The following is a 12,763-nucleotide window of genomic DNA, read 5'->3' on the forward strand; positions in this document are numbered from 1 at the left end:
AGGGACAGACACAGTTATGAGAACAAAGACAGGGACAGACACAGTGATGTGCACAAAGACAGGGAAAGACAGTTACAGGCACAAAGACAGGAATAGATACAGGCACAAAGACAGGAATAGATACAGTCTTTGGCACAAAGACAGGGATAGACTAAGTTATGGGCACAATGACAGGAATATATACAGTCACAGGCACAAAGATAAGGAAAGACAAGCAAAAAGAAAAGGAAAGACAGTCACAGGCACAAAAACGGATAGACACAGTCACAGGACAAAGACAGGGATAGACACACTCATGGGCACAAAGACAGGAATAGGTACAGTCATGGGCACAAAGATAGGGATACACCGAGTCACAGGCATAAAGACAAGGACAGACAGTCATGAGCACAAAAACAGGATCAGACACAGTCACGGGCACAGTCAAGGGCAGGTGCACAAAGAGAAACAAAAGGTTAAGGCACAAACACAGGGACAAGCATACAGTACTCAAGCATCTTAAGCAAGTATAAATATGGATTGTACAGAAAATATTGTCCAAACGTACAAAAGTTTATTTTCAGTAACAGCATTGTAGAAAACATAGATTCCGTACCCCTTTAGATTAATGTCAATAAAGAAATGTTACATTAGTCAAATAATTCATTCATGCTAGTAGTTACAAGCCATTCCTTGCATCAGAAAGTTTCCCTATACAGTAAGTAACATCTCATCCAGAGACATGTCCTGTCTGTTTCTGTGTGTTTGGACATTGGACATTTAAAGAGTATATGTTACAGTGCAGAATAATCTAGAGAACTGACTTTAAATCCCTTAAAATTGTTCACTGGAAAATGATGAAATAATTCATTTTTTAAATGAACAACCTCATTACCCATATCATTAGTTTTGGGTCAAGCAGACAGTTCAGTGTAAGTATTCATTAGTTGCCTAATTGAATATCTTGTTAAGTAGTTAATTGGCACAAATAAATGAACTAATTCTGGGAGGTTTTCTGTTCATTTCTGTAAAGACATCCATTGCTCTTTATTTAATGCCACAGTGATGATTTCAATCATCCTCAGTTAATAATATTCTGTTGACGGACATTTTGCGCTGCATGTTGAGACTAACATTTAGATTTGCACCAAAATAGCTTATATAGTGCTTTAAAGTCTATAGTACAAATGATAACAGAGTGTATGTTATCTAATAATACAGTTAATACATGTAATCTACTAATACAATTTTTAAAACAGGAAAGGAAAAATGTCACAAAACACGTTTTTACAGAACCTTTTGGTAAGGCGAAGATACGGTTGAGTAGTCTCTGGTGGGACGTGCAAAAGTCACCTTGTCATAAAGTGTCTGAGGCTGAGGGGTGAGAAAGAGGAAGATACAGAAGATAAATGTGTTATTGCTGTTTCACAGTTTCACAGGAAACGCTGCAGCTACATTTAATATTTCACTGGCCTCTGGAAATAATGAAATAACTGTCACAGGCGAGGTCTGGGGCAGGATGTGGAGACTAATCTTACAAAACATACACGACAAGAACGGGACAGGACAATCACACACAATATATACATAACACACAACGAGCCTTGCGTGTAACACATTAGTCTGCCGAGACGTGTACACAAACAACTACTCCCACAGGAAGTACATATATGGACGCGGACAACGTATACGCAGGCCCGAAGGGAGGGGTCCGGGGCAGTAACGTAACAAAATGCTTTCATGGTCACAAAGGTACAGTATAATATAGTACAATATATTAATAATTATATGTGGTTGCAGCATCTTGTCCTACATTTGGAGAGTTCTTTCTCCAGCTTTAGTTTAGTAGTTTAGCAGGGGTTTAGAATATGTATATTCATGTTAAATATTTAAAAACAACAAAAAACGTATGGCGTATCGTGTTTTATCATCTATTATTACACTGCAGTAATTATGAAATGTTATCCATGCAATACAAGGGCAGCTTTAAGACCTTCCTCATATTTTCATTATCATCCTCCCTCGTGGCTGCTGCTTTACTCATCTTTATTCATTTGCTGTTCATTCTGGAGGGAAATTCCTCCAAACCATTTCTAACTGTTGTATGACAATAATAATCCAATTTGCAGTCTGAAGGGAAAGTATATGATCTCTAAGGTGCTAAAATCTCATGCTAAAAAAAAACCCCCTTGTAATCAACAACCTTTATGCTACTAAAGGTTATAAAAGGTCACGTTCATTTTTACAAAGAAAACAACACAATACATAAAAAAATTATTGCTAAATTATTTAGTACACTTGTTTTTGGAATCTGGAATATGAACAGTGTGTCAACATCTGCAGTTTGTTCCTGAGACATGCAGTCTGTCACTGCTCATCACCTGACCATGACCCCCTCATGAGCCCTGGCCAGAATCCCAAATCTCCCCACCGGTGGTCTGCTGATTGTTTATGTCTATGTACCCTGTGTTCCACTCTCTCATTGTGAAGTATTGTTTGCCCTGTGATCACATTCAGCTCTTGATCTGCTTCTGCTGCTTGATCTGGTTAGTTAGAGCTTCTCTACTCTGGCCTCCCGACTAACAAAACCTCCGCCTTCCCTTGGTCCTTGTATTTTTGTACCATTGCCGTGCCCAAATAACTCCAGACCTTCTTCTTATCCCCCTGGTCTACCTGTCACGACACATTGATGGTATAGAAATAGAACCCTCCAGAAATACTGAGACTCTAGAAACAGATCAGCTAAAATAGACTCTTTAAAATGAGGGTGACAAAAAGATTTATGGTAACAAAAACCGTCACATGAAAAGAGGGGTGGTCAAGGCAATAAAAGCAATCCCCAGTGTGGCATAATGGCTTTATGGAAACATTCAAATGCCAAGAGACTATAGCGGGGTCACGTTCTGGGCTTTCAGCAAGATTATTCAGAATATATCTCTGAATCGACACAAACATGGCCCATGACTCCAGAAGCTGACAACCCAACTGTAAACCTGAGGGGAATGCCAGGCAGAATTTCAGACTTTGCACATTCGTCTAATTTTGGTCTGCGTCCCCACCTCTGTAAGCATTAGAAGAGTTATTATTATCGGCTCTGTATATTTTAAGCAACGAAGATGACCAACCTTGTCTGTGTCTGACGTTACTCTGAGCTCATCCACCGTTTCATAAATGGACGCTCCATTAACGATGCTCTGTGTCCGCTTCTGCAAAACACATATACACTATTCAAAACAACGCTAAACATAAACACAAAAAGAGTGACTGAACTAATACTGAATACATATCTTTTGCAGCACGGTTTTGTTTGTTTTCATTAGACTGCACATCTGTGTATACGAATAATGAGAATAACCTTGATCTAAATGTGCACACCTCCCAACTGACAACGCGCACCTCCCAGGACCTGAGCTGACCCCAGGGAGGCTCGGCCTGCTCCTGCCCCTGCGGGTCAGCACCCCCCAGGACCTCAGCTGACCCCAGGGAGGCTCGGCCTGCTCCTGCCCCTGCGGGTCAGCACCCTCCAGGACCTCAGCTGACCCCAGGGAGGCTCGGCCTGCTCCTGCCCCTGCGGGTCAGCACCCTCCAGGACCTCAGCTGACCCCAGGGAGGCTCGGCCTGCTCCTGCCCCTGCAGGTCAGCACCCCCCAGGACCTGAGCTGACCCCAGGGAGGCTCGGTCTGCTCCTGCCCCTGCGGGTCAGCACCCTCCAGGACCTCAGCTGACCCCAGGGAGGCTCGGCCTGCTCCTGCCCCTGCGAGTCAGCACCCCCCAGGACCTGAGCTGACCCCAGGGAGGCTCGGCCTGCTCCTGCCCCTGCGGGTCAGCCCCCCCTGGACCTGATGTCACGTCCAGCCCCTCCCTCCTCCCTGGTCCCGCCTAGCTCCCGCTCCCATTCGTCCCTCCGTCTGTCCGTCACACCCTCGTCGTTAGTCTCACACACCTGAGTCTTGTTTCACCGTCTCGTCTCTGTGTATAAAGAACCCCGAGTGTTTCATTCCCTTGTCGGTCATTCCCTGTACGTGAGTCCCTGGTTGCTTCTCTGTTCTGCTTCCTCCCGTTCGTTCTTGTGTCCTCTCTTTGTAGTCTAGTTCCCTGTAATTTGCATTGGATTTCCTTTGTCTGTTTGTTTATACTGTTGTGCCTTGTGCTCCTGTACCCTGTTGCCCTATTCCATTGCTACTTATGTGTTTATAGTTGTTTGTTGTTATGTTCCTTTCGTTAGCGTCTCCCAGTTGTTTAGCTGATCCGTATGTTTAAGACTTTTCCTTATGTGTAGTATAGCTCCCTTAGTATACTTACCGTGTTGCTTGTTCACCCTCCTATGTTCCCTGTTTTAGTTCTCGTACCTCTTAATATCTCGTAGTTTCTTCGTTCGTATATTTTGTCCCCGTTATTCTGTTTCCCCCTTAGTAGTTGTACCCTGTTGTAGCCTTTGTCTTTTGCCCCTAAGTAATATAGTTATTCCCTGTGCTGTCTAGTCTGTTTCTGTTTTCTCTAATAAATGTCCTAAAACTTGCGTTTGCGTCACGCCTGTCCCACTGAAACGTTACACCTGAGCTGACCCCAGGGAGGCTCGGCCTGCTCCTGCCCCTGCGGGTCAGCACCCTCCAGGACCTCAGCTGACCCCAGGGAGGCTCGGCCTGCTCCTGCCCCTGCAGGTCAGCACCCCCCAGGGTTCCCCCGGCATGGCGACCGGCACCCTCCCTAGTCTTTGTGCCTCTCTTCCAGTCTTCCTCTTTATGTCCCTGCCCCTTCACCCTCCCTGTCTCTGTGTCTGTCTCTTGTTTTGAAAAGTGTTGTTTTTTTTTTTTAGGAATCTTTTTTTTCAATCGCGCTATCCGCTCTTATTTTGAAATCGCGCACAGCGATCTCAAGACAACAACAAACACGTAGCAGACGACCAAATGCGTTCGGTACCCACCCGTCGACAGTTTACTTCGCCACGCCCCCCCCCCCCCCCCCCCCGTAACCGGTCCCTCCAGTGATTGATAAAATGTGGCCCGTCATGATTTCTATTTGAGTACCCCTGCTATATAGTATAGTAATGTCTTATTGAACATTTAGTAAACCATTGGCATACTTACATCTTTTGGTGGACCGCTAACATCTGCATACACTGTATTCCCACTGTCTTGGGGTCCTGCATCTAATTTACATAAATAAATAAGGCATTTTACCAGTTAAGATGTTAGGGGACGTACAATAAATGTTTCATGAACTAAATATGTAAATCACTGGGAAAATGATTATAAAATGCTCTAAGTTATGGAACAGAACCTAAATCCTCAATACTAAATATGGAGATCTGTGTGTGTGTGTGTGTGTGTGTGTGTGTGTGTGTGTGTGTGTGTGTGTGTGTGTGTGTGAGACCCGCCAGACACCCTCACCTTTATGACACTTCCACCAGCTTGCCACGACAACCGTGATGATGAGGAGAACACCTGCTCCTACTGCAGCCCACATAATCCATGGGAATGGTTTGGGGCCTGCAAGATTACCCCAATCCACAGTCCTGTTTACTCTCAATATGATCGCTTCTGATAATGATTAGTTATGGTAGTTGTAGTAACTATAACAGTAATACTAGAATGAGTAGGTTTACAAGGTCACTGGTAGGATTTGGGAACTGGGATGGGAATACTTCAACACTGGGAATACTTCAACACTGGGAACACTAACACTGGGAATACTTCAACACTGGGAACACTAACACTTTAACACTAGGAACACTAACACTTTAACACTGGGGGCATGTGTGACATTTAAGCCTTCCACTTTTCTGCTAAAATGAAAATCTCAGATGTCCTGAGTTAAGACATTCAGTGCTCCGTGACCTATAGGAATACTTTACATCAATAGTAAGCGCTCATTATTGTTGCAGTTATTTTTATTTTAATTATTATAAATTGTTTAAACAATCAGTTTTACTAACATGGCTTTAAAAAAAGATCATTTTAAATTGCAATTGCTATCTGTGAAGGTAATTACTAAAAAATGCAGAAAATGTCATTCGGTTCCTACACACTTGAGCATCAGTAGTAGTAGTAGTAGTTGTAGATTTATTCAGACATATGTTATTTGTTATTTGAGTAAGCAAACCAACCACATGCACAGCTTACCTGTCTCTGGCTGCTCTGGTCTACATGCCAGTGGTTTTGTAGCAGTCTGGTTGCTGACACTGTTGACTGCAGTGCAGATTAAGGTAATGTCTCCCTCTGCAGGTGGAAGAGTGAAGTGCAGCAAAGCTCCACTCCCATTCTGATACCCGCTCCATGTGTAAGATGCACTTTGGTCGTCAGATGCTTGACACCAAACATGAACTTCACAGGCCTTTATATCATCCAGCCAGGTCTGGTCGCTCTGAATAGTGACTGTTTCAATTCGGGCTGCATATGAAGAGATTATATAAGAGCATTTTCTCTATATAAGAGCATTGATGATGTACCTTCATAAATGAGATTACTAAATATCTAAAGTACAAGGGAAATACATGAATGTTGAGTGCACAAGACCTTTGTTTATATTGCATTGTTCGTATGTCACAATATAAATAAAGTCACTGTGTCCAGAAATAAATGGAAATAATCTGTACTGTATAATGTCTATACAAACTGTAGCTATAAGCAGCCTGAAGGTCTTGAGATGACAGGTAAAGGTGTATACAGGTGTACTCACCATCCACTGTTAAATTGATCGTCTTTGTTGGAAACTGATTTATAGTCCTATCTGCAACAATAGAGAAGGTCCCAGAGTCTTGAACTTGAAGACCTTCCACTTCTACACTAACAGTAATATTGTCCACCTTTAATCTTCCCTCGAACTGGAGAGTATTAGTTTTATGAATTTGCTTGTCTATATACACAGCAAGTATATTCCCATTAAATCTCCACTCTGCATATGATACATTTTCTTTTGGCCATCCAAGTGGTAGAAGGAGGGAACCTCCAGTAGTTCTGTGTTCTGTCACTGTGTTCACATCAGCCACAGCACACAAACCTGCAAGAGACACATTTATAAAACTAAACATGATAAACAGTCTCACTCCATGGCTTCATCAGTGGAGTGACACCAGTATAACACACATTTCCTGAGGTTTGCTGAACCTAAGACACTACATTTGTACAGATGGAAGTTTATAAAACAGATACAGCATCAATACGTCAACCATGCGGTGCATTAGTACTGCTGTACTTGTGTAGTCGTGAGGGTCTTTAAACAGTCCCATTCTGTTTACACTACACATGAATGCACATTCTGGATCACACTAAATAATATATACTGAATCATTTACATTAGCATTTCAGTTCAAAACAATATTAATTGTAGTTTTAATGTAAAAAATCTACATTTATTTATTTCTAATATACAGTTTGTTACATATTGGTGTAATGTTGGTACCTTTAACAAACGGTGTATTACAAATTCATTACTTGAGTACTTAAAATGTTTGTTAAATACAAATTTCTGACTAGAGAGCTTTAAACAGAATGTGTAACTACTCATTTTCCAGGTTAAGAATAAGGAAGTTGACTTATGTGAATCGATAAAACAGAAAATCACTAGGTGTCTGAACTGTATGTATATGTGTACATACCCTGAATAATCCCAAACAGCAATATTCCAGAATATGAAGCACAATATTGATTAAAAGCTTTCATCGCTGTTTATGACCGCTGCAGACGACGGTTTCCTCCTGCTGCAACTTGTCAGAGACGGTTGACTCAACACTACGGAAAAGGGCCAAGGGAACACACACACACACACACACACACACACACACACACACACACACACACGTCCTCACTAACGGTACATCTGTCTCTTAATTGTTAGGTATTTGCTGTAGAACGTCAAAAAAAAAAATTCAAGCAGTTGTCAGCCACACACATGTAAACGCTTCACATGGTTCTTCTGCTTCTTGTACGTATTGTCTGAATGTGTATGTGGTTTAGGGGCTTTCTCTGTGTCTAATTGTATCTGCACCACCCACGCTGACCGGTTTTCATATGCTGGGTAAATTAAAACCGCACTAAAAAAACTAACCCAGCTGAGCAGGTTGACTCTGCACACAGCCTCTCCAGTGATTACCACACTAAGAAAGGTTTTATTTATTTATCTGAATAAATACTCTAGTAAGGAAAGGACGACACTTCCTCTGTTCAGCCTCGATTAACCTCTGCTGACAAGTTCAGTTTCAGGCAGCTCATCCGGCTGGTGTTCCAGTAACTCCCTCCTGCTCTGGATCCCCAGCAGGCGAACGCAGAGTGAAAGAGGAAGTGGTGCCTCCGCCCTGCCCTTCACGAGCAGCCTTGAGTGGGTCAGAGTTGCCCTCAGCACTCCTGCTTTTGCTCCTGGTCCTACTGACTGCACGGTAAAGCTTTAGATAATGACCCCCACACAGCGCTCCGCACGCAGTGACCATGGGGTTCTTTGCAGTGTCGTCTCCTGCTGTAACTTCCTGTGGACTCCTTCAAGCAGGCAGCAGTCAATGCTACTCTGGTCAACCACAAGGCTTCCCACACAGAGCTTCATGAGAACACATATGTACCTACCTACATTTGTATACTCATGTGATGCAAACTGAAAAACCTCTTGTAAATGACGCTGCAAAGATACAAATTCAAAATCAATATGCATTAACTGCTTCAGAACATTTCTGTATATGGACAAGTACAAGTACTAATATTACATATGTGAATGTTAAAATAACATTTTTATAGGTAGAGAATTAGAGGAACCCTTAATGTTCCTTAGTGTTACTCTGACTACATTACTGTAATGACGTAAAAGGGAAGTGAGACCTAAAGTTTATTGGTGGTCTGGAGCAAGAGCTGACCATTTATGGCAGACTTGTTAAGGGCAGATTATACTGCATGTAACACATACAGGACTCTGATAATGTTGATGTTTTATTACAAATGGAAGGCTGATGTTGTAATGTTGAGTCTCAGCGTGATCAGCCAGTGTAATACATGAACGGCACTATGAGTCTTGCAGAAGGCACGTGGAATGTCTGTCAGCAACCTTTTTGACAGACATCAATTAAATGAATGTAAAGGATTACAAAATGAAAACTTAATAAAGACTTAATTAAGAACTGTTAGAATTGAAGGCCTATTACATAAGGAAACACTTTAATAAGGTTACTCTGTCATCTTTGAGTTGCTCTCCTTAATCTAGTGGTTTACAGTGTCAGTGCAGTGGAACTATATTAACAGCAAATTTTATGCTGTAACAAAGTGGTTTCATCTGCTGAGGGCTTCATGATCAGAGAAACAGAATGTGGAGAAACCATAAACTGAGATTAGAAACAGATACCAGATAAGACACCAGAGAGAAATAAAAAAGTTCTACACCAAACCCTCAATCAACTTGTGTTGCTAAAGTTTATCTTAATCTTTAATGTTTAAAAACTTCATTGTGAAGTGATACTGCTTCATAGTGAAGACTTGACTGATTCCCAAACCTAACACTGACTCTAACCTTCTCTTGGTGATGGAAATTGATGTGAGTGGATTCAAGGTGGAGTATTCTCCCACCGTACACTCCACCCTCCTGTCTTTCCAGTGCATCCACCCACTACTGCCAGACTCTGAATACAGCGTGAACAGAGGGGCACTCCTTTACACCTGCACTATCTTGTGAACTGTTTTACCATTAGAGACAGTGGCTTTTTATTATTATTTTTGCTGCTACAAATATGTACACCTCTCATCCTACTACATACACTCACCCCCCATCCTACTACAGACACTGACCCAATCCTACTAGACACTCACCCCACATCCTACTACAGACACTGACCCAATCCTACTAGACACTCACCCCATCCTACTACAGACACTGACCCAATCCTACTAGACACTCACCCCACATCCTACTACAGACACTGACCCAATCCTACTACAGACACTCACCCCATCCTACTACAGACACTCATCCCCTATCCTACTACAGACACTCACCCCCATCCAGAATTTGCCTTATTATGGTGTCCTGATGTCCAGGGTGTCTGGTGTTTTTCGGGCCTATGTGACCGTTCCCGTCCTTTAAATGTTCTGGGTACTTTATTTCCTGCTGTTCATCACTTGTCACTCTTGTGTAACACACACACTCACATTCATGTCATTCTCCGCGCTGCTGTTTCTGGGTGTTGCGCCATAGTCCCGGAGAAATGACTTCCAACCCAACAAGAAACACAAATGTATGGAGTAGTACAATAAAACCTGAACTTCACTTGAACTTATGACAGTTACATTGTACCAATGACTCCTGTTGTCACAATGTTAATTTCTAACATGAACATTACTAATAAATGATTTTATTCACAGTCTCTAGTCTGAAATGCTTTGATCAAGAGTTTGGCTTATCTGGAACTCATTAAGACATTTGACCATCATGCTTCATATGTAGGTTTGAGCCCTCTAGAAGAAGCCGTGCTCCAGCGTGTAACACCACGTTCATATAAAGGTTCTCTGTGCTCTTTATCACTGTGCTGTTTACGGTCTCTACTGAAGCTTCCTCACTTAGTGGGTCTTACTGTAGTTTCATATCTTACATCTAAAAATATCTGAAGAAATAAGATCAACAGATAAATAGGCATCAGCAACATGCATGCAAACCTAAGAAGCTTGAATACTGCAATAATTTTAGATGTGCTGTCTGATGGCGTGTGAGGCTCAGGCTTGCTTAGCTTTCAGTGACAGTCTGCACACTGGCTTTCATCTTAGACCATCAGCTAAACGTTTGCTTGTTTATATTTTTTTTGTTTATTTTTATCGAGTTATATAACGCAGACTGCACAGGCTTCTCTGTGTCTTTGTTTTTTAGGTTATCGAGATAATCCGTGTCGTGTGTGTGTGTGTCAAACGTTGACGGGGGGGCGGGGGGTTTATGTCTTATATCTTTCCTCTATGCTGCGCCTAATGCCCGGTTCACACTACACGATTTTAGGCTGGTTTTTCAGTCGCCGACTGTTTTTTGTAGATCGCCGACAGAAACTGTGGTCGGGGGCAAATCGGCGATCACTCGTCGCTCGCTCATTTCGTGTAGTGTGAACTGCTGAAAGACGCTCGCCGCCGTCGCCGACTGGTCGCCAACTCATCGCGGACGACCGGCAGATATCTAGCATGTTTAATATCTAGCAGTCAGCGACTGAGAGTCTTCGTGAGCCCGCGTCGCCGATCAGTCATGTAGTGTGAAAGCCACAACAACTGAAAGACTCGCGATTACAGCACAACCAGTCGTGTAGTGCGAACGGCACAAAAACCTGACGACTGAAAAGTCGTGCAGTGAAAACGGTCAAATACGTGTGTCTTACGCTCACTGCGTGAGAGTTGGCAACACTGTTATAAGTTTGTTGTGAGTCTGTTGTTGCAGTCATTATTTGTTCGTCTGTATATTCACCGGAGATTAACAATTCATTCATTGAATAGTCTACCTATCTTGAGGGGCATGTGTGTACGGAGGGAGGGTGCGGGGGATCGAACGAACCCTTCGATCCCCCCTGGCTACGGGCCTGAGATTGATTTTTGAATATGATTTTTAAATAATGAGCTAATGAGCCAACCAGTTAGCTAACTGAAGTACACATAACCAATGTTGCGAATAACGTAACGGCGTCATTTTGTCAGTAACGGAATAATATAATTAATTACTTTTCCTGTCGTTACAACGCCGTTGACGTTACTGGTCATTAAAAGCGGTGCGTTACTATGTATTGATATACTAATGCGAGCGGACCGCTGCCCAGGCTAGTGAGGAGTAACAGATCCTGATTGGTCAGTTCTCCGTGTAACACCCGTTTAACTTAACAAGTCAGTAAGCGATTGGCTAAGGCAGCGTGATGATAGCCAATCAGAGCCAGTGTTTTTACACGCGCGCCGAAGCACGCGAGTGACACGACACAAACGAAGAAGAGGCCGGAAGAGCGTCAGGTGCAAGCCGAAGAAAATTTAGCATTTTCAAGGCGATATAAACATTATTTAAGAAAATACTTGAAGTTCCTGAATGTCTACCAGACTGGGTATTTGATTTATTTAATTAAGAATATAGGTTTAATTGTTAAGTTTACTTCTGTTGTGAACAAACCAGTTGTCTCAGGTGGAGAGAATTTAATTTAATTTGATAGATGTAAATGCACTTTATATAGTGTAACTGTTTACTTTTGCTTTTTTTTTTTTTTTTTTTTTTACAAAGATTTGGGATTTTAAAGGATTTTATCCTGCACTGGTCTGTGGATATGCAATAAATATCAAAAGTTAAACAACTTTCTGATCTACTCATTTCAACTGACTGTGAAAACTGCTTTAAAAAAAACGTAATTAATTGGCATATAACCTTTTTTTAAACTGTAACGCAAATAGTTACTTTCCCTGGTAACGAGTTACTTTTATTATAGAGTAATTCAGTTACTAACTCAGTTACTTTTTTGAACAAGTAGTGAGTAACTATAACTAATTACTTTTTTAAAGTAACGTTCCCAACACTGCACATAACTTAATGAAAGGTGTTGTTATTAGCATTTCTATTACATGTATTAAAATGACAAAATAAGGCTGAAAAATGCTTAAGACCTTTGCACAGTATTGTATATAATATTATGGGTTTTCTTTCATCTCTGTTCAATCACTGTATTTCCTTCAGGAAATGTAAATCTAGTTAGCGTATGCTTTCCACAGCAACAGGAAGGCTAGATGCTGTGATCCATTTCCTCAATAATGTGCATGACTCGATGCCTCTGAGATGATCCAGCACATAGTGAAGTGTAAGATGCTAGTGG

The 12,763-nt window shown here is 41.9% G+C and overlaps 1 protein-coding gene across 3 annotated transcripts; it reads right to left on the bottom strand.

Moving 5' to 3' along the window:
* Positions 1 to 531: 531 nt before the first annotated feature.
* LOC143475280 (SLAM family member 8-like) lies at positions 532 to 10,104 on the bottom strand. 3 transcript variants are annotated; one of them, XM_076973068.1, is made up of 9 exons: positions 9,948 to 10,027; positions 8,535 to 8,586; positions 7,577 to 7,709; positions 6,658 to 6,978; positions 6,102 to 6,368; positions 5,370 to 5,468; positions 5,067 to 5,128; positions 3,105 to 3,185; positions 532 to 1,353 (listed from the first exon to the last, which is right to left on the bottom strand). In XM_076973068.1, the coding sequence occupies exons 3-9, from the start codon at positions 7,638 to 7,640 to the stop codon at positions 1,267 to 1,269; spliced, it is 981 nt and encodes a 326-aa protein (XP_076829183.1). In that variant the 5' UTR covers positions 7,641 to 7,709; positions 8,535 to 8,586; positions 9,948 to 10,027; the 3' UTR covers positions 532 to 1,266. The 3 variants fall into 3 exon arrangements, with proteins under 3 accessions (XP_076829183.1, XP_076829182.1, XP_076829184.1); XM_076973067.1 differs by lacking the exon at positions 8,535 to 8,586 and having other exon boundaries at positions 9,948 to 10,104; XM_076973069.1 differs by lacking the exons at positions 8,535 to 8,586; positions 9,948 to 10,027 and adding an exon at positions 7,870 to 7,998.
* Positions 10,105 to 12,763: the final 2,659 nt, after the last annotated feature.

The sequence above is a fragment of the Brachyhypopomus gauderio genome, chromosome 14 (assembly GCF_052324685.1).
Source record: "Brachyhypopomus gauderio isolate BG-103 chromosome 14, BGAUD_0.2, whole genome shotgun sequence".
Classification (NCBI taxonomy): Eukaryota; Metazoa; Chordata; class Actinopteri; order Gymnotiformes; family Hypopomidae; genus Brachyhypopomus; species Brachyhypopomus gauderio.